Consider the following 25661-nt stretch of genomic DNA (forward strand, 5'->3'; position numbering starts at 1 on the left):
ACCGGGCAGACCTTTGCGGGCCCCCCTCGGGTACCTGTCCTCAAAGTTGGGGGTCTCGTAGTAAGAGGAATGTGTGTCCTGGGGTCTCCAGTCAGTACCGGGGGGCAGTGCCAAGGGCAAGCTAGCACTGGATTTGGCTCCGAGGCCAGGATCCCAGCAGTCCTTGTGTCCTTCCCCCTGCCCCGCAAGAGCTAGCTGCGGGGCACTTCATGCCTGGGCAGCTGGAGTCCACTCAGTGGTGTTAAACTGACACCCATCATCATCATCAATCGTATTTATTGAGCACTTACTGTGTGCAGAGCACTGTACTAAGCGCTTGGGAAGTCCAAGTTGGCAACATATAGAGACAGTCCCTACCCAACAGTGGGCTCACAGTCTAAAAGGGGGAGGCAGAGAACAAAATGAAACATACTGATTTTCACCCAGTCCTCCTCCCCTCCCCCAGGACAGTCGCTCTGGATGGAGGGCGACCTCAAGGCCTCCCTGCTTGCTAAGTGCTCTGTGCTCTGCACACAGTAAGCGCTCAATAAATACCACTCCTTGCTTGATCAGTAGATTGCCCACTTAGCATCTAGGCTGTGAGCCCGTTGTTGGGTAGGGACCATCTCTATATGTTGCTGATTTGTACTTCCCAAGCGCTTAAGGCCCTGCTGAGAGCTCACCTCCTCCAGGAGACCTTCCCAGACTGAGCCCCTTCCTTCCTTTCCCCCTCGTCCCCCTCTCCATCCCCCCATCTTACCTCCTTCCCTTCCCCACAGCACCTGTATATATGGATATATGGTTGTACATATTTATTACTCTATTTATTTATTTATTTATTTCACTTGTACATTTCTATCCTATTTATTTTGTTGGTATGTTTGGTTTTGTTCTCTGTCTCCCCCTTTTAGACTGTGAGCCCACTGTTGGGTAGGGACCTTCTCTATATGTTGCTGATTTGTACTTCCCAAGCGCTTAAAGGCCCTGCTGAGAGCTCACCTCCTCCAGGAGGCCTTCCCAGACTGAGCCCCTTCCTTCCTCTCCCCCTCGTCCCCCTCTCCATCCCCCCTTACCTCCTTCCCTTCCCCACAGCACCTGTATATATGGATATATGGTTGTACATATTTATTACTCTATTTATTTATTTATTTATTTCACTTGTACATTTCTATCCTATTTATTTTATTTTGTTGGTATGTTTGGTTTTGTTCTCTGTCTCCCCCTTTTAGACTGTGAGCCCACTGTTGGGTAGGGACCATCTCTATATGTTGCCGATTTGTACTTCCCGAGCGCTTAGTACAGTGCTCTGCACATAGTAAGTGCTCAATAAATACGATTGATTGATTGATTAATACAGGGCTGTGCACACAGTAAGCGCTCAATAAATCCGATTGAATGAATGAATTTGCTCTCAGAAAGGCACCAGAGAAAGGAATGGTTTCCTTAAAGAAAACAGGAGGGAAATAATGGGCCAGACTTTTGTAGGTGAGCAAGCTCCCTCTTCTCTACAAGGGAATTGCTTTGCAACCCGTAGGCCCTGAGAAGTCTTCTTCAAAAACGGCCTGCCAATCAGTGAATGGTATTTATCGAACATAATAATAATAATAATAATGGTATTTGCTAAGTGCTTACTATGTGCAAAGCACTGTTCTAAGCGCTGGGGGGATACAAGGTGATCAGGTTGTCCCACGGGGGGCTCACAGTCTTATTCCCCATTTTACAGATGAGGGAACTGAGGCCCAGAGAAGTTAAGTGACTTGCCCAAAGTCACACAGCTGACAGTTGGCGGGGCCGGGATTTGAACCCATGACCTCCGACTCTAAAGCCCGGGCTTTTTCCACTGCTATGCAGAACACTGTACTGAGCGCTTGGGAGAGGAGAACAGAGTTGGAAGGCACAATCTCCGCCCTGAAGGAGTTACAGTCGAACAGGGGGGAGAGACACACAATCATTTAGATTTTGGAGGATGAAGAAGAGACCTGCAACGGTAGTGTGGACGGGGAAGTAGAGCACATGGGTGGATGCGGGCAGGGGTGGTAGTTGGGAGGATGTGACCTGCCCCTGGGCAGCCCGTCGGAATGGTGTCTGAAAGAATCCACCTAGTCCTGCTCTCTTGCCAGTGTGGCAATGGGTGTGTGTCTAAAGGATAATAATAATAATAATAATGGCATTTGTTAAGCGCTTACTATGTACAAAGCACTGTTCTAAGCGCTGGGGGGGATACAATGTGATCAGGTTGTCCCACGTGGGGCTCACAGTCTTAATCCCCATTTTTACAGATGAGGTAACTGAGGCTCAGAGAAGTTAAGTGACTTGCCCAAGGTCACACAGCAGACTTGTGGGGGAGCCGGGATTCGAACCCATCACCTCTGACTCCAAAGCCCGGGCTCTTTCCACTGAGCCACGCTGCTTCTCTGGTAGCAGTTGTTTACCAGCACCGTTTTGCTCTTCCCGAACTCACCCGCAAGCCTGGCTCAGTCTCCCCCAGGGGCAGAGGATAGAGTTGCTGTCGGGCTCACGCGGTCATGGGTTCTAATCCTGGTTCTGCCACATATCTGCGGTGTGACCTCGGGCAAGTCGCATCCCTTCTCTGTGCCTCAGTTCCCTCATCGGTAGAATGGGGATGGAGACTGTGAGCCCCACGTGGGACTGTGTCCCACCTGATTTGCTTGTATCCACCCCGGCGCCTGACCCACAGTAAGCAGCGCTTCACAAATGCCACGATAATTTTTATTAGCCGACCTCGACCGTGGGCGGTGGAGTCTTCCCCTGCTAGGACGAGCGGGTTTCCGTGTCTCCGGCTGCTTAATGTCACAGGGGGACGCCAGGCCCCCAGCTTAGTGCCCCATCTCTCTCTCTCCCTCCCCCGGGTGCCACCCAGACTACCCCCGCAGCACATCCCTCCCGCTGCCCGCCCAGGGAGAACAGGCTGGCGGCGGTGGCGGCAGCAGCAGCAGCGAGCACGGCTCCATCTCCCCCGATTGCGACGCGCAGCACGACATGTTCTTCGAGAAGACAAGGCGCTCCGTCTCGGAGGTTCAAGCTAAGCATCACCTCTCTCATCTGCTGAGGTAAAATAATCGTAATGGTTATAATAATTAATGGTAACGGTGGCATTGGTTAAGCACTTGCGATGCGCCAGGCACTGTACTAAGTGCTGGGGTGGATGTAAGGAAATCGGGTTGGACGCAGGCCCTGTCCCACATAATAATAATTGGCATTTGTTAAGCGCTTACTATGTGCAAAGCACTGTTCTAAGCGCCAGGGAGGATACAGGGTGATCAGGTTGTCCCACGTGGGGCTCACAGCCTTAATCCCCATTTTACAGATGAAGGAACTGAGGCCCAGAGAAGTTAAGTGACTTGCCCAAGATCACACAGCAGACATGTGGCGGAGCTGGGATTCAAACCCATGACCTCTGACTCCAAAGCCCGGGCTCTTTCCACTGAGCCACGCTGCTTCTCACATGGGGTTCTCAGTCTTCATCCCCATTTTAGATGAGGTTACTGAGGCACAGAGAAGTGAAGTGGCTTGGCCAAGGCCACACAGTAGACGAGTGGCGGAGCCAGGATTTTTGTTTGTACATATTTGTTACTCTATTTGTTACTCTATTTATTCCTGTATATATGTATATATGTTTGTACATATTTGTTACTCTATTTTACTTGTACATATCTATTCTATTTATTTTATTTTGTTAGTATGTTTGGTTTTGTTCTCTGTCTCCCCCTTTTAGACTGTGAGCCCACTGTTGGGTAGGGACTGTCTCTATATGTTGCCAACTTGTACTTCCCAAGCACTTAGTACAGTGCTCTGCACACAGTAAGCGCTCAATAAATACGATTGATGATGATGATGATTAGTACCCACGATCTTCTAACTCCCAGGCCCGTGCTCTATCCACTAGGCTATGCGGTTCCTCGTGCATTAGTATTTGGTATTTAGTAAGCTTCTACTCTGTGCTAGAGCACTGTGCCAAACCCTGGGGCAAGCAGGAGCTGGCCAGAGCAGACAGTCCCTGTCACCATCATTCATTCAATCATTCAATCGCATTTATTGAGCGCTTACTGTGTGCAGAGCACCCTGTACTAAGCACTTGGGAAGTACAAGTTGACAACATATAGAGACGGTCCCTACCCAACAACGGGCTCACAGTCTAGAAGGGGGAGACAGACAACGAAATAAAACACGTGGACAGGTGTCAAGTCGTCAGAACAAATAGAATTAAAGCTAAATGCACATCATTAAGAAAATAAATAGAATAGTAAATATGTACAAGTAAAATAAATAGAGTAATAAATGTGTACAAACATATATACAGGTGCTGTGGGGAGGGGAAGGAGGTAAGGCGGGGGGGATGGGGAGGAGGAGAGGAAAAAGGGGGCTCAGTCTGGGCCCCAGAGGTGCTACATTGCCCAGCCCAGTGTTCCCCAGGTAGCAGCATGGCCTAGTGGAAAGAGCACAGACATCGGAGTCAGAGGACCTGGGTTCTAATCCCGGCGCTGCCACTTGTTTATCTGCTGTCTGACCTTGGACGAATCACTTAACTTTCACTTAACTTCTTTCTGCCTCCGTTCCCACAAAATGGAAATTTAATACCTGGTCTTCCTCTTAGAGCATGAGCATTATGTGGGATCTGATTATCAAATATCTAGCCCCACCTTTAGTACAGTGTTCGGCACATAGGAAGCACTTGACGAATACCACAGTGTTTTTTAAGGTGCCCAGATGTATAAGTAGCCCAACGGCCCTGACAGATGTGGTTTTAAAACAAAACCAGCCCTTTTTCCCTCGCATCTCTCCCTCATCCTGTCCCGAGGAGGGTAAAAACACCCCCGACGGTGGCATTGGTCGATCATTTGGTCTAATCTCGGTCTCCTCGGGCCAGTTTATTTCTTCTGGTAATTCAGGGGGCAGCCCCTCCTTCCCGCCCTCTCTCCCTGGTCCACACCCAGGGAGGACAGCGCTAGGGCTAACGGAGAGTAGCAGTCTCTCTGGGTGTGCAGCGCCAGCTGTGCCGAGCGCTCTCCCGTTCCTTCTCCGGCATCTAGTGCTCCGGACGAGAGCTTGGCCTCCGAGGACCACAGCCCTTCTCCGCCCACGGAGGACCGAGACTCGGGCCTCTTCCTGCTCCGAAAAGACAGTGAGCGCCGGGCCATTCTCTACAAGATCCTCAAAGAGGAGCAGGACAAAGTGGCTGCCAACCTCCAGGAGTGCGTGGCTCAGGTAACGGGACTTGGACGCTCCCTCGAGCCTGAAAATTCCCATTATCCCCTGCCCTGAGATTCCCAGTCTGAGGCTGGCTCCCGCTCACTGACTGGGTCGTACGACCACCGGGAAGATCTTAGGGGATCGTGCCAGAGCTGCCCATCATGGATGACGTTGATAGTTCCCAGAAAGAACGGAAACTTGACCCCTACCTCATCGTAGTTTAATGGGATGAGATGGTAGCCAGAAACCCTGCCACGCTCAGCCAGTCGCCGGGCCCACGTTAAGCGGCATCCTCTGGCTGGCGGTTGCGTTTCTGACACTTGGATCTCAGTTGCTACTTTAGTGTGGGCACCGAGAGGGCTGCCTGGGGGTGAGGTTTTTTTCTAAGACACTCGCTTTTGTCGGGGGACGAGTCAGCCCTTCGCCCAGCACTGCAGCGGTGGCACTCACACTCAACCAGTTGTATTTTTTGAGCACTCACTATGTGCGGAGCATCTGGGAGAGTACAATGCCACAGAATTAGCAGGCCCATTCGCTGACCAAATAATGGTGGAACAGCTGAATAATAATAATAATAATGATGGCATTTATTAAGCGCTTACTATGTGCAAAGCACTGGTCTAAGCGCTGTGGAGGTTACAGAAACAAGAGGCTCTACCTAAAACTCAGTATGTTTCCGGATATACGTAGACTGAATGTCTTTCATCTAATCCCCGCCTTGCTTTTGCCAGAGTTCTGAAGAACTGCATCTTTCCTTGGCCCACTTCAAGCAGATAATTGGCATTTTAAGAGACTTCATTCACTCCCCTGAGCACAGGGTTATGGCCTCGACTATATCAAAACTGAAAGCAGATCTGGACTTTGACAGCACTTCCATCAATCAGCTTCACCTGGTCTTGTTTGGATTTCAGGATGCGGTAAGTTAGCAACATGAACGGTGACACTTGTTCAGCGCTGAGCAGTGGGGTGATCGCCTTCAGGCACGGGCCCTGTCCCACCCGGGTGTGCTCAGACTAAGAGAACAAGTACTTAGACGCCCATTTTACAGACGAGGAAACGGAGGCAAAGAGAGGTTAAGTGACTTGCCTTGGAAGGAGATTCAGGATTGGAACCCAGTTCCCTCATCTCCCAGTCCTGCGTTCTTTGCACTACGCCATAGTGAACAGAGAACAGGCTTGGGAGTCAGAAGGTCATGGGTTCTAATCGCAGTTCCGCCACTTGTCTGCTGTGTGTGGCCTTGGGCAAGTCACTTCACTTCTCTGGGCCTGTTATCTCATTTGTAAAATGGGGACTGAGACTGCGAGCCCCACATGGGACAGGGACTGAGTCCAACCCGATTTGCTTGTACCCCAGCGCTTAGTACAGTGCCTGGCACATAATAAGCGCTTAACAAATACCCTAATTATTGTTATTTCTGATTATTATACACACATAGCCTACAGACTGAAGGTAGATTTGGCCCCTCAAAGAGTCGGGGTGCTTGGGCCAAGGAAATAACAGTGTAAGCCCGGCCCCACTAAAGTATCTGACAAATCCCTGCTGAAGCGTGATGGCTCTTTGCTGTTTTCCAGGTGAACAAAGTCCTGAGGAATCACTTAATCAGGCCTCACTGGATGTTCGCGATGGACAACATCATCCGCCGGTCTGTGCAGGCGGCCGTCACCATCCTCATTCCAGGTAGAGCAGCGTGGCTCAGTGGAAGGAGCCCAGGCTTTGGCGTCGGAGGTCATGGGTTCAAGTCCCGGCTCCGGCAATTGTCAGCTGTGTGACTTTGGGCAAGTCACTTAACTTCTCTGTGCCTCAGTTCCCTCATCTGTAAAATGGGGATGAAGACTGTCAGCCCCCCAACCTGATCACCTTGTAACCTCCCCAGCCCTTAGAACAGTGCTTTGCATATAGTAAGAGCTTAATAAATGCCATCATTATTATTATTATTATTAGAGGCTGCGCCTGTGATGGCTTCAAGGTAGCCAGCCCGGGGCAGGCCGCCCGATGGCATTTTTGTCTCTGTCCCTGAGGAGGTTCATGTGAAACCAAGGGCGGTAGGGGAGGAGGGGGCATTGAGCAGATTGTACGTAGGTGTGAGAAGGCGCACGTCCTAGGCCCGGGGCTGGCCAGAGGCAGTTCTTCTGGAAGCCGCCTTAAGCTACACGTTGAGGACCTTTAGGGACCGTCTCTATATGTTGCCAACTTGTACTTCCCAAGCGCTTAGTACAGCGCTCTGCACACAGTAAGCGCCCAATAAATACGATTGATGATGATGATGATGACCTGGGGGCTGTCCGGCCGGCCCACGAGGCGGTCGCGTCCTTAAGGTTGAGCGAACATGTGCACGTCCGGGCGCCTTAGAGAAGAACCGACTGTATCGGGGTAGATAGAAAGAAGGAGAAGGAAAGCCTCTCTGGCACTACTGAGGCAGAAGTTGCCCCAGCCAGTTCCTGACAAGCTGAGTCCGGGGGAGGGTGGGGGGTGTCCACTACGAGAGCCAAGCTGGAGCATACAGAACAGCTGCCACAACACTAGTGGAAGTCCTAGCGCTATAAGGTGCGGCTTTTCGCCTCAGTAAGTGTTTATGGAACAGCCACGGGGAGGGCAAATCCCACTCTCCAGCTGCTTAGCACCCACGGCATTTTGAGGGGGGGACAAAGATTAATTTGCATCCATCGGTCTGTAATACATCTTCCCATTCTGTGGGTTGGTGGCATTTGGTGGCCCTCCGTCTCGTCCTCAGTTGTACCAGGTTAACACGGCACTCCCTGCCCAATCGATACTCATATGAGTGATTGCCGTTCCTCACCTAGAGCTCCGAGGGCACTTTGAGCCCGCTTCCGAGACGGAAGGGGTGGATAAAGATGCAGACGAAGCGGAGGATGAGCCGCCCGGGGGGCAAGACCGAAATGAAGAGCCCGAGGTCGCGGCCGGGGGCAGCTCCCTCAGTTCTGCAGGGGCTCATGAAGTACAGCAGCAGCTGAGTCTCCAACTGGGCCAACTTAAAAAGGAGACGAACAGGTATGGAGAAACGGAAAGAAATGTGCTTTTAAGGCCCTTGGCAGAGAAATTCTGAAGCCCCAAGGGGCCCAAAGGAAGAGGGACCTGTTGGGCTTCAATCCCACCCTGGAGATGTACCCTGAAGCAGGCTCTGCAGCCAGTAAGTGCTCGGATTGACTCCCTTCGCCCCAGAGCCCCAACCTTTATCTCTTCTCTGGCCCAGTATTTAAGATCAGCTGGAATCTCTTCTTTCCCTGCAAGAGAACCAAGGTGGAACTGTGAATTCCACCCACCCGTGCCGCTTTTTACACTGCTTTTGTGGAACCAAAAAAAATAATAATTCACAGTAAACAAATAAGAGTGGTGTTGGTTCAGTCACGCAGTTTTAGTTGTTTACCCGAACCAAGTTGGAGGCAAGCAGTAATCCTGTTAGATGAAAAAGAGTGAAGATCTTTTTGAGAGCACTGAAATTAGGATCTAAGCAGGGAAAAGTTTCCAGGAAATAGCATTTGCGGCACTCTTAAGACGGCCGTGTAATTCAGTTTTCAACTCCCTATTTTCTAGTGTGTGTTTCGACTGTGGGATTGTTTCCTCCTAGCTACTAATAGCTGACCCAAGGGTTCAATGATGGGAATCCAAAACAGATAAATAAACTGTTTCCTTCCCTGACCTTTAACTTGCCTTCTAGAGTGGTACCTGAAAGTTAGAATTGAAGCCAAACCAAGGCTCCCTCAAAATGTTCTGCCCTCCCCTAGTCTCCCAGAGCAAAGCTATCATGCAATTATCCTGCTACAGTATCCCAATCCTGGGTTACCCTGGGAGGGGCGCGGAGAAAAACAAGGAATGGATGGGGCAGGAATTTGCTTGTCCTCTTGAGCTAGCGAGTGGCCATTATTCTAGTGCGTGTCACTTCACTTGTAGATCTCTCAAGCTGTCATCCTCTCTCCGCAGGCTTTTGGAAAACCTAGTTCAGAAAGAAAAAGAGTACCAGAACCTCTTGCGACAGACAATAGACCAGAAAAATCAAGAATTATATCACCTGCAGTTCCACTCGAATTCGACTCGTGAGACATTTTTTTCTAATTCTTTGGTCTTTCCACGGTCAGTAATCCCATTTGGAGGTTTGTTCGCTCCTTGTCCCAAGTGAAGTTTCTCTCAAAATGAGCGTATTTGTCCTGCAAAATGGGATTTAAAGGGACTCATCTATCATCTAAAACCTTCATCGGGGCACAAAAATCGGTAGTAGAAATGTGAGTTTTGCTAGAAAAAGCTAAAATTGAGCTTATTCCTACCTTTACCGGAGATAGGTGGGTTATCTTTCTGTGGGATGTTAAATATGGGTCTACGTCTTTGGCCTAGTGGATAGAGCACGGGCCTAGGAGTCGGAAGGTCATGGGTTCTAGCCCCCGTTCTGCCACGTGTCTGCTGTGTGACCTTGGGCAAGTCACTTCACTTCTCTGTGCCTCAGTTACCTCATCTGTAAAATGGGGATGAAGGCTGTGAGTCCCATGTGGGACAGGGACTGTGTCCAACTCGATTAGCTTTTATCTACCCCGGCACTTAGTACAGTGCCTGGCATCTACTAAGCGCTTAATGACAGCTCACCTCCTCCAGGAGGCCTTCCCATACTGAGCCCCCCCTTTTCCTCTGATCCTCCTCCCATTCCCCTATCGCCTCCACTCCCTCCCTCTGCCCTACCCTCTTCCCCTCCCCACAGCACTTGTGTATATTTGTACATATTTATTACTCTATTTTATAAATCAATCAATCAATCGTATTTATTGAGCGCTTACTGTGTGCAGAGCACTGTACTAAGCGCTTGGGAAGTATAAGTTGGCAACAATAAATGATGTGTGTGTAGCTATAATTCTATTTATTCTGATGGTATTGACACCTGTCTACTTGTTTTGTTGTGTTATCTGTCTCCTCCTTCTAGACTGTGAGCCCATTGTTGGGTAGGGACTGAATATGTTGCCAATTTGTACTTTCCAAGCGCTTAGTACAGTGCTCTGCACACAGTAAGCGCTCAATAAATACAATTGAATGAATAAATGAACAAATGCCACAATTATTATTATCTTTTTACTGAATCATATTCTTTCTGTTTACAGATGTCCCAAGGACCCAAATACCTCCTTTGCCTCACTGCCAAAAAGAGGACAGAGAGCTTGTAGACTGGCTGGCAAGGCAAGGAGCCGACACGACAACAATTGAGAAGGTGAAAACGTAGTCTAATTGCGGTCGCCACACTCAGTCCCTACGACCGTGTCTCATTTCATTCATTCAGTCGTATTTATTGAGCGCTCACTGTGTGCAGAGCACTGTACTAAGCGCTTGGGAAGTACAAGTTGGCAACATATAGAGACGGTCCCTACCCATCAGCGGGCTCACAGTCAAGAAGGGCTCACAGTCTCACGCGTTGGGTGTATTTGTTTCAGATGGTAGAAGAGGGTTACACGCTTGAAGACGTTCTTAACGATGTGACTAAAGAAGATCTGAGATATCTTAGACTTCGGTAAGAACATCCTCCACTCCCCAATCGTACACGCCCTCTGGAGATGTAGTATTAGTATGAGTGTAATTAAAAAGTCCTCACCTCATCACCCTCAGAACAGCTTAGGCAAAAGAATTATTTTTGTACACCCGAATCTTTTCAGGCCACCCCACATCCACTTCTTAGAGAAACGGCACTTTTTAGGTGGAATATAAAAAAAAAATTGGCTCCCTCCCCAGTGATATTTATTGAGTGTTTACTGTGTGCAGAGCACTGTACTAAGCGCTTGGGAGACTTTTCAAAAATAGTCTTGATGGCTTTCTTTCACAGAGCATACTAGAAGTCTTCCTACTGTTGCAGAATAGCTTGGATGCTGTGCTTTAATTCTGAAGTTAGGGCTGGATTCTTGTTGCCCTCCTCCACAATTCATCACTGCCCCTCCTCACTCTTGACTCATTGTAGTAGCTATCAGTAGAAATACTATTTCTCTTATGTTTGAACGTCTTGCTTTCAAAACTTTTTTTTTTCTTACCGGAATGTATAACTTGTCTCTCACAGAGGTGGTCTCCTCTGCAGAATTTGGAGTGCAGTCTTAAGGTACAGAAATGGATCTACTGTGCCATCAGGAACGGAAGGTTAGGTTTCCAGATCACAGTAGCGAACGAGTAAGAAACATTCCACATTTTTATAATTACACTTTTTGTAATTTGGTATATTTTTTTTTTTGCTGTTTTTGCACAAAGTGAAATGGGAAAAGTGTATTTTCCTATAGTGACTACTGTTGTCACTGTCTGTGAATTGAGAGGATTGCCAGCCTTACGAGGAACACAGAGAAAAATGCCCTTGATTTTACAAAGGTAAATGTACAGAATGGATGTAGCCATTATAAAGTTCCTGTGATTTTGTTTTAAATGTAAATTAGATACTCATCGGTTGTAGTTTTTGCACTGGAAAAAGAAGCAGAAGTCTCTTGTAGGAATTGCAGTCTGCTTTAAAAAAATTATGGAATTATTCTAATAAACACTGTGGCCACTGTAAAGACGTGTTTAACCGTTCCATCAAATGACATTAAATTATCTAGTAATAATCTGAGTTCATCAAAGAGAAAGGTAATTTTTTTTTACAACTTTAGATTTGTAAAAAAAAATTTCTAATTCTAATAAAAAAATTTTATTTTTCAAAAATCCTTCAGTAATTTAGATGCCTTTCAAACAATAACTGGATGGGCTACTGCACTGCAAGACCCCCAAAAGACAGTGAACACGAGAGACCTTTTGAATGCAGCAAAGTATTTATTCAGTTCTCTGACAGCCGACACACTTTCCCTTTCCCAGTTTTATTCCCCGCTAAACAGGAGTGGAGGGCATTTTACACATTCAGTCTGCGGAAGTTAACCGAGCGTCCCAGCTCGGCCTTACTGCGCGGAGGGTCTGCGTCTAGCTTACGGATTTGTACTTGATCCACTGGTTCGGGCCACGAACTTCAAAAGGCGGCTCGCGGGAGTAGATGTGGTAGCCCAGTTCTTCCAGGGGCGGCTCGGGATCCGTGGTGGCAAACTGGGCCGCGTCCTCTATCTCCTTCCTTACTTCAACGTCAATCTCCTACGGTCAAGCCGGAGACAGACGGCACGTTGTTTTTTTTCAGAGATTAGACTAGATTTCTGCTAAACGCCTGTGCTCTGACCCTGAACCGACAGCTAATTTCCGCATCTTCGAGGCGGGTCTGCCTACTGGTGCGCGGACGCCTTGTTACGGAAGAGAATTATTTTACGGTACTAAGAACAAGTTACATTTTCTTCTACAGAAGCCAACATTTTCCTGCTGCAGCTGAACTGCAGAAGAAATAATATATCACTTATTCTGAACGGAACTGCTTTCATCTGAGTGTGTTTCCCCACTCTCCCGCCACGTGTAACAGACCTGACGAATGTTTCCTACCTTCAGCTCTTCAACAGTAGTGAGGTTGTTGTTGACCATCCTATCCTTCAGGAGTGTAATAGGATCGCTCTTACTCCGCACTTCTTGAATTTCTTCCCTAGTGCGGTAACTGCGAGGTAAGGACAAAGAGGTTCATAGCTCCGAAAACCATGTGGCAATTTGGCAGTACTGGCCCTTAAAAATCATTCACGCGGGGCTCGCAGGCTTAATTCTCATTCTGCAGATTTGTACATTCAGTTGCATTTATTGAGCACTTACTGTGTGCAGAGCACTGTACTAAGCGCTTGGGAAGGTACACTACAATGAACAGACACATTTCCTGCCCACGACGACCTCCAGCCCAACCATGAAGACAATGAGGCATAGAAATTAAGTGACTAGGCTGAGGTCACACAGCAGACAAATGGCCTATGCTCTACCCACTAGGCCATGGTGCTTCTCTGTGCCTCGGTTACCTCATCTGTAAAAAAGTGATTAATACCGTGAGCTAATGCTGATTAGCCATTAATTTACCCTCAACAAAAAAAATTCCAGGAGGCTCCAGGGCCACTAGTAGGGAATCTTGACTTCAGGTGCAGGCGGCAAGTACACGAAAGCTTCTGAACTCAGACAAATTGCATTTAATAATTAATATAAGGCCCAGCCCTCAAGAGCTTTTATAATAATCATGGAATACAATCAATCAGTGGTATTTACTGAGCATTTGCTGTGTGCAGAGACCGTTTCTAAGTGGTTGGGGCAGTGCAGTACAGTACAACCAGCTAGATCCCTTTTAGCATGCCCAACAGGGCAGGACTAGGGATCTGTCATTGGCCTTTTCAGCCACATATTCAATCAAAAGTGAATCTGATGATCAGTGGTGTCTTCTTCGCATACTAAGGACAACTGTATATATGTGCGTGTGTGTCTATCATAGCTTTACAATGTGTTCTCAAAACTCAATAACCTTAATCTAGTGCTGCTCTGTCACTATTACGATTTCATGTTTTCCCACTGCCGCAAGCCAAAACATTTTCTGCCTCCTTTAGAGCCAATGGAGGACGCTCCCTCCATCCCTTTCTTTACCCCCTCGGAATACTGGTGTTGGACTTCTGATTCCTACCATTTAATACCCAGGAATCTTTTGTGTGCCATCAAAAAAACATGTCTTACTAGTACTTTCTCCGCCCTTGATTCTGGTTCTGTACTATTGTTTTGTCAAGGTTGCTTTTATATAATCTGATTAATGCACCTGTGGGCAGGAAATGTGTTTCCCATCTCTGTTGTCCTGTATTCTCCCAAGTATTAGTACAGTGCTCTGCACACAGTAAGCGCTCAATCAGTACCATTGATTGATACCCTATGGTGCCAAAGACTTTGGAACAGTAACTTGGACTGAGCTCACATTAGTTACTTTAATTACTTTAAGATGTTTCTTCCACACTGTTCGGAATATTAAATCTTAACAAATGAAGGACAAGTTTCATCCATAAAAAAGGCAGACATGGCATCATCTTTACCATACCTGACTCCAGGGTCACTCATACTGTGTCCATGGTAACGATAGGTCTGAAGTTCCATCAACATAGGCCCCTACAAAAGATGTACAAATGTAATTAAAGTGGATTGGAATTGGTTTCAAATAGCTTCTGACATATGCAGATCTTGTCACTCATCTGTGTTGGCTCTTGCGGAAATGCCACCTATCCAATTCATTATCTTGTGAAGAAATGTTACTCTAAAAAAACAAGAACTAGGATTCCATTTTCTTATTTTGAACCAAGATCCCTGATCTACTTCAATAATACCCGTCTCCCCCGGCAGACTGAATGCTCTTTGTGGGAAGGGATCGCGTCACCAGCTCTCTTGTATTTCCCCAAGTGCTTAGTACCATGCTCTGCACACCATAAGCACTCAGTAAATACTGTCGTTTAATTAACTATCAGTGTTTTAGAAGACAGCGGAAAGGAAAGAAATCAAACAGTAGGCTTAGCCCTATGAACATCTTACCTTTCCAGATCTACAGTGGGCAGCAGCAAACTTTGTTGCTTCACGGACACAGAGAATATCCATACCATCCACCTGTTATGAGAAGATTCATTTGGTTAGTGGAAAAGCCATTATCATTTCTTTTACAGTTTGTTTTTGACGTGGATTAGTGTCAAGGCCTTTCAGTGGCCCTATAATGGCCCGCGTCCTTACCCTTATCCCCGGAATGTAATCTCCTCTTTTGTAATAGTCGGTACTGGCTGCAGCTCTCTCAACCGACGTGCCCATTCCGTAACGGTTATTCTCGCAGATGAAAATGCATGGCAGCTTCCATAGAGCTGCCATATTGTAGGCTTCAAATATTTGACCCTAGAAAAATAATTTGCTCGATGATTACGTTTTTCCATCATTTTTAATATTATTTGCTCTACCAGAAGGGAATCGTCCATTCCTTTAAACTATACTTTTTGAACAACAAGGTCAGTTGGCTCAGCAACAAATGAAGCTACACCAAACCTCTTCTTTAAATAAGACCTTTATTAAATAAAGGTGAATAAAATAAGGCGTCGATGAACCTCTGGGGAAGACAGCTACACTGAGGTACGTGCCAATGGTTACATAAGGCCTAAAAAGAGCCATAATAGTAAATGCCATTATTATTATAAGGTGGGTTTTATTCCCAACTCCCCCCAGTGATTCACTGGATAACAACGGAGGTATACATCGGCTCGGATTTAACTCATCATTATGAGGGAATAGCAAGCCCTCCTCCTTCCAACAGCTGCAATAAGAGGTAAGATTTGTACAACCCAGAGTTCCCCAGATAAAGAACAAATGAAAAAGGTTTTGTTTAATTAGAATGCTGGGCAGGGTACGTGACTATCAACTCTGTTGTACTGTCCTCCCTCAAGTGCTTAGCTCAGTGCTCCGCACTGAAATGCTCCATAAATACCACTGACTGACTGGAACGCTGGCAACACAATATTAAATGCTGGAATTATGCTTTGTCCGACAAGTCTTCAATAAATCCAACATTTAATCCTCAGTGGTACTCTCAATTAAAACAGCACCTACCCACTAAAGCACACACACACACACAAAAAAAACAAAAACCCAAAAACCATAGCATACCACACTAACTAACCTGATTAGCAGCACCATCTCCATAGAGAGTCAAACAGACCTCATCTTTGCCATTATATTTACAGGCCAGGGCAATACCAGCCCCCAGAGGCACCTACAATGAATCACAAATAAGAATGGAAGTTAGAAAACATTAAGAAATACTGACAGCCAGAACTGTTGAAAATGGTTGTGGGAATGTTTCTGAAATAACTGGCAATGTAAAACTATTGCCACACCAGAGTATTCCAGACTATGGATGTTGATTGTTCTTTGCCCTTTAAAAATTTCTTTAATACTGATAAGTTCCAGACTACGGTGCTTAGCATGCAGTAAGAATCCAATACCAAATCGAAACCGGCCGCAATTATTGCTGAGAACTAGTAAAACTCTCCTTTCTAATGATATATTAAGAAAAGGCTTCCTGTGACAGGGAAAAGAAGAAAATAAAATTTGGCCATTACCGGGATGAAATCCTTCCTTTGGTCTCTTAAAAATACTAAATGTTAAAGCCTCCCAGAACTACCTCGACTTGTTCATTCAAGAGCAAGCTGTTTAAGGGAGGAGATAGAGGACTTTAAAATCTAAGCAAAAATCAGTAAGCACCCATCAACACAGTCACCAGGGATGTATCTGGAGACTGGAGTGGATGGGGGAAGATAGCACAACTCATCATCATCATCAATCGTATTTATTGAGCGCTTACTATGTGCAGAGCACTGTACTAAGCGCTTGGGAAGTACAAATTGGCAACATACAGAGACAGTCCCTACCCAATAGTGGGCTCACAGTCTAAAAGGGGGAAACAGAGAACAAAACCAAACATACTAACAAAATAAAATAAAGTAAATAAAATAAAATAAAAAAAATAAACTCGCCCCAGTACGATGCAAAGCTGGCTTCCAGCCTTAGGAAGCCCCATATTTTCAGACGTAAAAGCATACCTGAGCTCCGACGATGCCATTCCCGCCATAAAAATTATTGGCATACATGTGCATCGATCCTCCTTTCCCTTTAGCACAGCCGCCTTTTCGACCTAAAAAGAAAGATGGATTAGTCTTAGAATCCCACCTCTCCTAGTAAGAGCCAATTCTCTCGTAAGCCCTCTTGAAAGGTTCCTTAACATCTCTTCACAAGTTGTCACTGACCCTCTGGGTTTCATGCTAATTCCAACAGCATCCCAATTTTCTTTTTGTGGGTTTTTAGTCTGGAGAAATTAAGACAGGCAAGAAAATTGGGGAAATGGGCAGCATCGTACTATGTTGCTAGTTTTCTATAAAAGTGGGACAAAACTCTTTGCTGATTTTTTGGCACTGGGAATTTCTTCCCCTAGCTTTCCTGCACATGGACAGCAGGCAACCCCTAGAGTTTTCTACGTAACTTGTCAGATTCTAAAATAGTAAAATTGAAAAACAAGCCGCATGATTAAGAATTAGCATCAGTGATCTTTTAAGGGAGCACAGGCAGTCTCTTTACTTGAGGTACTTGAACAGCACTTACAACTTTTTTAATGTGACCACTGTCTCTGCTTCATAACAGTTCTGAATTTATAAAAAAACACACCTCCTTTAAGGCAATAGTTCTAAGTGAGGGCACACTGGAGCTGAGGGCTGATGTGGAAATTTATAATCCATAATGGGGAGATTGCGGGGGTAGGGGGAAAATTTTAACAGGCAGAAGGCCCTGAGGGGTCTGTCTGATGGCCAGGCAGAATGGCCAGGGAGTGTTGATGCATCCCTTTTATTTCTGATGAAATAAACTTCTCCAATTCAAAATAAATACATTCATGTAGCTGTACTACTCATTTAAAATCAAGTACATAATTGTGGGTCATTTTGGTAAAAAGAGGCCACCGACTGCCCATTCAGAAGGCTTGTTCCTTTGACAAATGGTTTCGATTTAAGATGTCAGTTTCCAGGGACCAATTGTGTTGCAAGTCCGAGGGCTGCCTGCAACTGTGATCAGAAAACCATGACGACGTGTGTTTCCGCACTTATTTGTTCCAGATGGTTGAGATCTGAATTTGATCTCTGGTCTTTTTCAACGCCAACCTGTCAACTCGGCCAGGATCTCCCGGACAGCCAGCCCACGTGTGTACGTGTATCCATGCGCCCGATAGGCTGTGATCACATGGTCTGAGGGGTTGATCCCCGCCTCGAGCCCAACACAGCATGCTTCCTGGATTAGACCCCCCCCAAAAAAAAGGATCATTAAGTAAGTTGATGTAACAGTCCCACTGATAACAGCTAGGTTACTGAAAAACCAATTTGGGATAATAATACAGGTATGCCTTGGTGCAAATAATACAAGAGTGGGGTGGAGCTTAAAACTGGGCTGAAGCAATCAAATATCTCTCAAGAGAGAAGAGAAGAGATCTGGTTTTTCAGTCCCACCAGCAAGGTAAGACCTCCTACTACAACCTCTAACACCAACCCACTCACTGCACCTCCATCTCGGGTATCTTGCCACCAAATACTTGCCCATGTCATCCCTCCCCCTTCAAATATGACAGACCTTCACTCTCCCCAGCTTCCAAGTCATCACATCTAGTCCAAGAGCCCTTCCCCAACTAAGCCCTCATTTCCCCTCCTCATTCTCCCTGCTCTGTCGCCCATGACTCTGGATCTAAACCCTTGAAAGTACCTGATACTCACCCCACCCTCAGCCCCACAGCATGTATGTTCTTATGCTTCTATTCTGCCATTTCCCCTCTCTGTAATTTAATAGCTGTCCCTCTACCCTAAGATCTAAGCTCCTTGTGGCAGGGACATGCAAATCAAAACTACTCTACCATACTCTCCCGAGGACTAAGTACAGTGCTCTATAAAGCAGTGAGCGCTCGATGAACCCCAATGACTGATTATGTTAACCTCTTCTTTGTGTTCAAAATATTTACCCCAGTCATACAGTTCACCAACCAGGGATTATCTGCTAACTTTAGGGATGTACATCTCTTTGCTTACAGCACTAAAAGAAACATATTTCCCTAATCTTTGGTAGCTCTCATTTCTAACGGTCATACTACAATATGTGAAAGACCAAAGCTCTCTTTAAGCTTGTCAAAGAATCCCTCTCACCTGTCCGTCATACAGGTGACAGAAGCCACGGATGATCTTCTGCTTATACAACTGGTCTGCCTTTAATTCCATCCGACGGATGGTCTGCATTGTCCTGTAGTATTTGAGCCCCTCCTCTCTGGTGAGCACCGTGGTGACCGGAGGGCCCTCTTCCAAGCGATGAAGATCACATTTCTTGAAACGAGCCAAAAAGATTTTCCAATTCTTTTCCATTTATTTTAGCTTAAACCCTATGAATCATCCCCACACGTTAGCAGATGTAGTCACAGTGATCATAAACCACGAGAAGCAGAGAATTAGGATCAGTACAAGAATTTCTGTTTATCTAAACCCATCTTATAACCCTTCCCTCAAGTGTCCCTCAATCAGCAGAGTTGGACACAGAATGCTGGCCTCTTCTCAGCACTTTCTAATTTAGCTTTCTTTACTTCAGTGTATTTCAGAATGCTTAGCTGTACTTCTGGGCACTTTTGTGAGTTTCTCTTGATGAAGCAGCATTATCTGTGACTAGGCCCGAGAAAGAAATCGGGCCCATTGCTACTTCGGCAAGGCACTCAGCTTTCTGGAAACATGAAACGAGGAGTGTGAAATGGCATTCTTGTCCAAGTGCCAAGTCCCACTAGACTGTAAACTTGAGAACAGGGATCCCTGTCTTTTATTTGGTTTCTTTGCTCCTTGAGGGCAAGGGGCATGTCTGCTAACTCTGTTCTACTTTCTGAGGGCTCTGCACAAAGTAAGTACTCAATAAATATCACTGATCGACTGATCCCCTAGTACAGAATTCTGTGTACAACGAGGACAGTTAAAGAAAACACGGAACCCCATTTTTTGAGCAGGGAAGCAGAGCCTCATGTAATCCTTGGACTTTCTCTGACCCAGCCTAGCCCTAGCAGGAATACCTGGCATATGAGAAGCAGCATGGCTTAGTGGAAACCATAGGCTTGGGAGTCAGAGGTCATGGGTTCTAATCCCGATCCACCGTTTGTCAGTTGTGTGACTCTGGATAAGTCACTTTACTTCTCAGTGCCTCAGTTCCCTCATCTTTAAAATGGGGATTAAGACTGTGAACCCCATGTGGGACAACCTGATAATCTTGTAGCTAACCCAGTGCTTAGAACAGTGCTTGGCACATAGCAAGCGCTTAACAAATACCATTATTATTACATGGCGGTGACAGAGAGGTCCTTCTTCATCTAAGGCCTGGAGTCAATGTCCCACTTGTCCCACTCCCTTCCATGGCATCGGTCAGGGTCGGAAATTTTAAAGAGATGAGATTCTAATATTAAATACCAATAGTCAAGAGCCGAATGATTGACTGCCTTACCTTGATATCAAACGTGGCATCGTTGGCGAAGTTTCGAGATGCTACCAGCACTCTTCCGGCCTTCAGAGAGAGAAAAAGAAAAAAAAGGTTTTAATTTTATAGCGGGTTTGTTAAGATAAATTAATGGTTAAACAGTCACACAGCTGTAGTAAATGTTCATTTACTCCAGGGTTGATGAACTTGTGAACCATCCCAATAACTTTCTCTTCTTCCTTCCTGCATTTTACTATCAGTTTGTTCCTCTATCAGAGGGTGACCAGGAGGAGAGAGTGAGAAAGGAAGTTAAAGCTACCATCAGTCAGTTTTGCCACTATTCTAGTATGAGATTTGGTCTGGGCGGAGGTTGAAGCAATAGGTAAAATAGGAGTTTGGATCACTCAAAGGTTTCCCACGGCCTTCATCTCTCCCTTTCATCCCTAACTCTAGGAATGGCTGGAACTTATTTCCAGGCAGAAATCTAATTTGCTCTGTAGTCAATTCAGGTTTATTCTCAAGTCATTAATCGTGTGATCTCATAATTGGTTAGTTCTTTTCACTATGAGGTACGACTGCAAACAGTGGGAAATGCGTAAACAAAATTAATCGTCAAAAGGAAGTGAACGCAATGATACTGAATAATAACTGCATGGCACTAATTTCTTGTATACCCCACAGGTTAGATGGTAATCCATGTCAATTCCGTGGTCACCAGCTCCAGTCCAGAGAGGAGTTTTAGAATCTTATATCAGATTTACTAATTGGCCCTTCATATACGTGGCAGTAAAGGACAGCTGATAGAAGAGACAGGCCACTACAACTGCTTTTATCTGTGTTTTGTTTCCTAATCCGACAGGAGGAAACAGGAAGGAAGAAGATCCTTCAAGAGAAGTAGCATGGCCTAGCGGAAAGAGCACGGACCTGAGAGTTGGAGGGCCTGGCTTCTAATCTGGCAGTCACTGGGCAAGTCACTTAACTTCTCTCTGCCTAAAGTTACCTCATCTGTAAAAAAGGGGATTAAGACTGTGATCCCCACATGGGTCAACCTGATCAATCAATCAATCAATCGTATTTATTGAGCGCTTACTGTGTGCAGAGCACTGTACTAAGCGCTTGGGAAGCACAAGTTGGCAACATATAGAGACGGTCCCTACCCAACAGTGGGCTCACAGTCTAGAAGGGGGAGACAGAGAACAAAACCAAACAGATTAACAAAATAAAATAGAGTAGATATGTACAAGTAAAATCAACAGAGTAATAAATCTGTACAAACATATATACAGGTGCTGTGGGGAAGGGAAGGAGGTAAGACGGGGGGGATGGAGAGGAAGGAGGGGGCTCAGTCTGGGAATCAATCAATTGTATTTATTGAGCGCTTACTGTGTGCAGAGCACTGCACTAAGCGCTTGGGAAGCACAAGTCGGCAACATATAGAGACAGTCCTTACCCAACAGCGGGCTCACAGTCTAGAAGGGGGAGACAGACAACCAAACAAAACATATCGACAAAATAAAATAAATAGAATAGATCTGTACAAGTAAAATCAATAGAGTACTAAATCCGTCCAAACATCTATCCATATATCCCGGTGCTGTGGGGAAGGGAAGGAGGTAAAACGGGGGGGATGGAGAGGGAGAGGAAGGAGGGGGCTCAGTCTGGGAATCAATCAATCGTATTTATTGAGCGCTTACTGTGTGCACAGCACTGTACTAAGCGCTTGGGAAGCACAAGTTGGCAACATATACAGCCCCTACACAACACTGGGCTCACAGTCTAGAAGGGGGAGACGGAGAACAAAACCAAACATATTAACAAAATAAAATAAATAGAATAGATCTGTACAAGTAAAATCAATAGAGTAATAAATCCGTCCAAACATCTATCCATATATCCAGGTGCTGTGGGGAAGGGAAGGAGGTAAGGCGGGGCGGATGGAGAGGGAGAGGAAGGAGGGGGCTTAGTCTGGGAATCAATCAATCGCATTTACTGAGTGCTTACTGTGTGCAGAGCACTGTACTAAGCGCTTGGGAAGCACAAGTCGGCAACATATAGGGACAGTCCTTACCCAACAGCGGGCTCACAGTCTAGAAGGGGGAGACAGGGAACAAAACCAAACATATTAACAAAATAAAATAAATAGATCTGTACAAGTAAAGTAGAGTAATAAATCCGTCCAAACATCTATCCATATATCCAGGTGCTGTGGGGAAGGGAAGGAGGTAAGGCGGGGCGGATGGAGAGGGAGAGGAAGGAGGGGGCTCAGTCTGGGAATCAATCGTATTTATTGAGCAATTACTGTGTGCAGAGCACTGCACTAAGCGCTTGGGAAGCCCAAGTCGGCAACATATAGAGACGGTCCCTACCCAACAGCGGGCTCACAGTCTAGAAGGGGGAGACGGAGAACAAAACCAAACATATTAACAAAATAAAATAAATAGAATAGATCTGTACAAGTAAAATAAATAGAGTAATAAATATGTACAAACATCTATCCATATATCCAGGTGCTGTGGGGAAGGGAAGGAGGTAAGGCGGGGCGGATGGAGAGGGAGAGAATCAATCAATCAATCGTATTTATTGAGCGCTTACTATGTGCAGAGCACTGTACTAAGCGCTTGGGAAGCCCAAGTCGGCAACATATAGAGACGGTCCCTACCCAACAGCGGGCTCACAGTCTAGAAGGGGGAGACAGAGGACAAAACCAAACATACTAACAAAATAAAATGAATAGAATAGATCTGTACATGTAAAATCAATGGAGTACTAAATCCGTCATCATCATCATCATCAATCGTATTTATTGAGCGCTTACTATGTGCAGAGCACTGGACTAAGCGCTTGGTAAGCACAAACTGGCAACATACAGAGCCCAACAGTGGGCTCACAGTCTAAAAGGGGGAGACAGAGGACAAAACCAAACATACTAACAAAATAAAATGAATAGAATAGATCTGTACATGTAAAATGAATGGAGTACTAAATCCGTCATCATCATCATCATCAATCGTATTTATTGAGCGCTTACTATGTGCAGAGCACTGTACTCAGCGCTTGGTAAGCACAAACTGGCAACATACAGAGCCCAACAGTGGGCTCACAGTCTAAAAGGGGGAGACAGAGGACAAAACCAAACATACTAACAAAATAAAATGAATAGAATAGATCTGTACATGTAAAATCAATGGAGTACTAAATCCGTCATCATCATCATCATCATCAATCGTATTTATTGAGCGCTTACTATGTGCAGAGCACTGTACTCAGCGCTTGGTAAGCACAAATTGGCAACATACAGAGCCCAACAGTGGGCTCACAGTCTAAAAGGGGGAGACAGAGGACAAAACCAAACATACTAACAAAATAAAATGAATAGAATAGATCTGTACAAGTAAAATAAATAAATAGAGTAATAAATATGTACAAACATATATCCAGGTGCTGTGGGGAAGAGAAGGAGAGGGAGAGGAAGGAGGGGGCCCAGTGTGGGAAGGCCGGTTGGGGCTGGTTGGGGGCTGCCCACTTCCGGCCATGGGGGGGGGGGGGGCAACGGCCGCCACCTAAGGACCCCCCCCACACACACACACACCCACACACACACCCCCAGTCCCGTGCCCTCACCGGTCTCTGGGCCAGGCCGGGCAGGAGGCGGCTGAGGGCGGCCAGCATCTTCCGCATCGGGCGAGCGGGGCCACCGTGACCCCTTCTCCTTCAGGGCGCCCGGCACGTCACCGCCCCCGCTCCTGCGCAGGCGCACCAACGCCACCGCAGCCTCGCGCCACCCCCACCCCGCCCCGCCCGCTCCTTCCTTCCTTAATAATAATAATAATAATGGCGTTTATTAAGCGCCTGCTATGTACTAAGCGCTGGGGAGGTTACAAGGTGATCAGGTTGTCCCACGGGGGGGCTCACAGTCTTCATCCCCTTTTTACAGATGAGGTCACTGAGGCACAGAGAGTAATAATAACAATAATGACGGCATTTATTAAGCGCTTACTATGTGCCAAGCACTGTTCTAAGCGCTGGGGAGGTGACAAGGTGATCAGGTTGTCCCACGGGGGGGCTCGCAGTCTTCATCCTCATTTTACAGATGAGGTCACTGAGGCACAGAGAGTAATAATAAAATAATAATGATGGTATTTATTAAGCGCTTACTATGTGCAAAGCACTGTTCTAAGCGCTGGGGTGGTTACAAGGTGATCAGGTTGTCGCTTGGGGGGGCTCGCAGTCTTCATCCCCTTTTTACAGATGAGGTAACTGAGGCACGGAGAGTAATAATAATAATAATAATAATAATGGCATTTATTAAGCGCTTACTATGTGCAAAGCACTGTTCTAAGCGCTGGGGAGGTTACAAGGTGATCAGGTTGTCCCACGGGGGGCTCACAGTCTTCATCCCCTTTTTACAGATGAGGTAACTGAGGCCCAGAGGGTAATAATAATAATGACATTTATTAAGCGCTTACTATGTGCCAAGCACTGTTCTAAGCGCTGGGGAGGTTACAAGGTGATCAGGTTGTCCCACGGGGGGCTCGCAGTCTTCGTCCTCATTTTACAGATGAGGTCACTGAGGCACAGAGAGTAATAATAAAATAATAATGATGGCATTTATTAAGCGCTTACTATGTGCAAAGCACTGTTCTAAGCCCTGGGGAGGTTACAAGGTGATCAGGTTGTCCCACGGGGGAGCTCGCAGTCTTCATCCCCTTTTTACAGATGAGGTAACTGAGGCACAGAGTAATAATAAAATAATAATGATGGTATTTATTAAGCGCTTACTATGTGCAAAGCACTGTTCTAAGCGCTGGGGAGGTTACCAGGTGATCAGGTTGTCCCACGGGGGGGCTCGCAGTCTTCATCCTCATTTTACAGATGAGGTAACTGAGGCACAGAGTAATAATAATAATAATAATGGCATTTATTAAGCGCTTACTATGTGCCAAGCACTGTTCTAAGCGCTGGGGAGGTTACAAGTTGATCAGGTTGTCCCTTGGGGGGGCTCACAGTCTTCATCCCCTTTTTACAGATGAGGTAACTGAGTCAAAGAGAGTAATAATAAAATAATAATGATGGCATTTATTAAGGGCTTACTATGTGCAAAGCACTGTTCTAAGCGCTGGGGAGGTTACAAGGTGATCAGGTTGTCCCACGGGGGGCTCACCGGCTTCATCCCCATTTTATAGATGAGGTCACTGAGGCACAGAGAGTAATAATAATAATAATGACGGCATTTATTAAGCGCTTACTATGTGCCAAGCACTGTTCTAAGCGCTGGGGAGGATACAAGGTGATCAGGTTGTCCCACTGGGGGCTCACAGCCTTCATCCCCATTTTACAGATGAGGGAACTGAGGCACAGTGAGTAATAATAATGATGATGGCATTTATTAAGCGCTTACTATGTGCAAAGCACTGTTCTAAGCGCTGGGGAGGTTACAAGGTGATCAGGTTGTCCCACGGGGGGGCTCGCAGTCATCAACATCATCATCAATCGTATTTATTGAGCGCTTACTGTGTGCAGAGCACTGTACTAAGCGCTTGGGAAGTACAAGTTGGCAACATATAGAGACAGTCCCTACCCAACAGTGG

The 25661-nt window shown here is 46.1% G+C and overlaps 2 protein-coding genes across 2 annotated transcripts in view; one reads left to right on the forward strand and one right to left on the reverse strand.

Moving 5' to 3' along the window:
• MAP3K15 (mitogen-activated protein kinase kinase kinase 15) overlaps nt 1-11757 on the forward strand; it is a 66290-nt gene extending 54533 nt beyond the window's left edge. Inside the window, exons 22-30 of the mRNA XM_038756992.1 lie at nt 2861-3050; nt 5031-5205; nt 5922-6107; nt 6762-6867; nt 7992-8199; nt 9130-9242; nt 10290-10396; nt 10617-10693; nt 11231-11757. Coding sequence (XP_038612920.1) covers nt 2861-3050; nt 5031-5205; nt 5922-6107; nt 6762-6867; nt 7992-8199; nt 9130-9242; nt 10290-10396; nt 10617-10693; nt 11231-11312 — 1244 coding nt within the window. The 3' untranslated portion in view covers nt 11313-11757. The remainder of the gene's footprint in view (nt 1-2860; nt 3051-5030; nt 5206-5921; nt 6108-6761; nt 6868-7991; nt 8200-9129; nt 9243-10289; nt 10397-10616; nt 10694-11230) is intronic.
• A 187-nt stretch (nt 11758-11944) lies between these two features.
• PDHA1 (pyruvate dehydrogenase E1 subunit alpha 1) lies at nt 11945-23802 on the reverse strand. The gene is made up of 11 exons (XM_038757053.1): nt 23695-23802; nt 20101-20160; nt 18777-18950; nt 17751-17877; nt 16644-16735; nt 15722-15814; nt 14791-14946; nt 14599-14670; nt 14114-14181; nt 12610-12718; nt 11945-12273 (listed from the first exon to the last, which is right to left on the reverse strand). Exons 1-11 carry the CDS (start codon nt 23749-23751, stop codon nt 12109-12111), a joined length of 1173 nt encoding a protein of 390 aa, XP_038612981.1. The 5' UTR covers nt 23752-23802; the 3' UTR covers nt 11945-12108.
• Nucleotides 23803-25661: the final 1859 nt, after the last annotated feature.

Source organism: Tachyglossus aculeatus, chromosome 15 (genome assembly GCF_015852505.1).
Source record: "Tachyglossus aculeatus isolate mTacAcu1 chromosome 15, mTacAcu1.pri, whole genome shotgun sequence".
NCBI classification, from domain to species: Eukaryota; Metazoa; Chordata; class Mammalia; order Monotremata; family Tachyglossidae; genus Tachyglossus; species Tachyglossus aculeatus.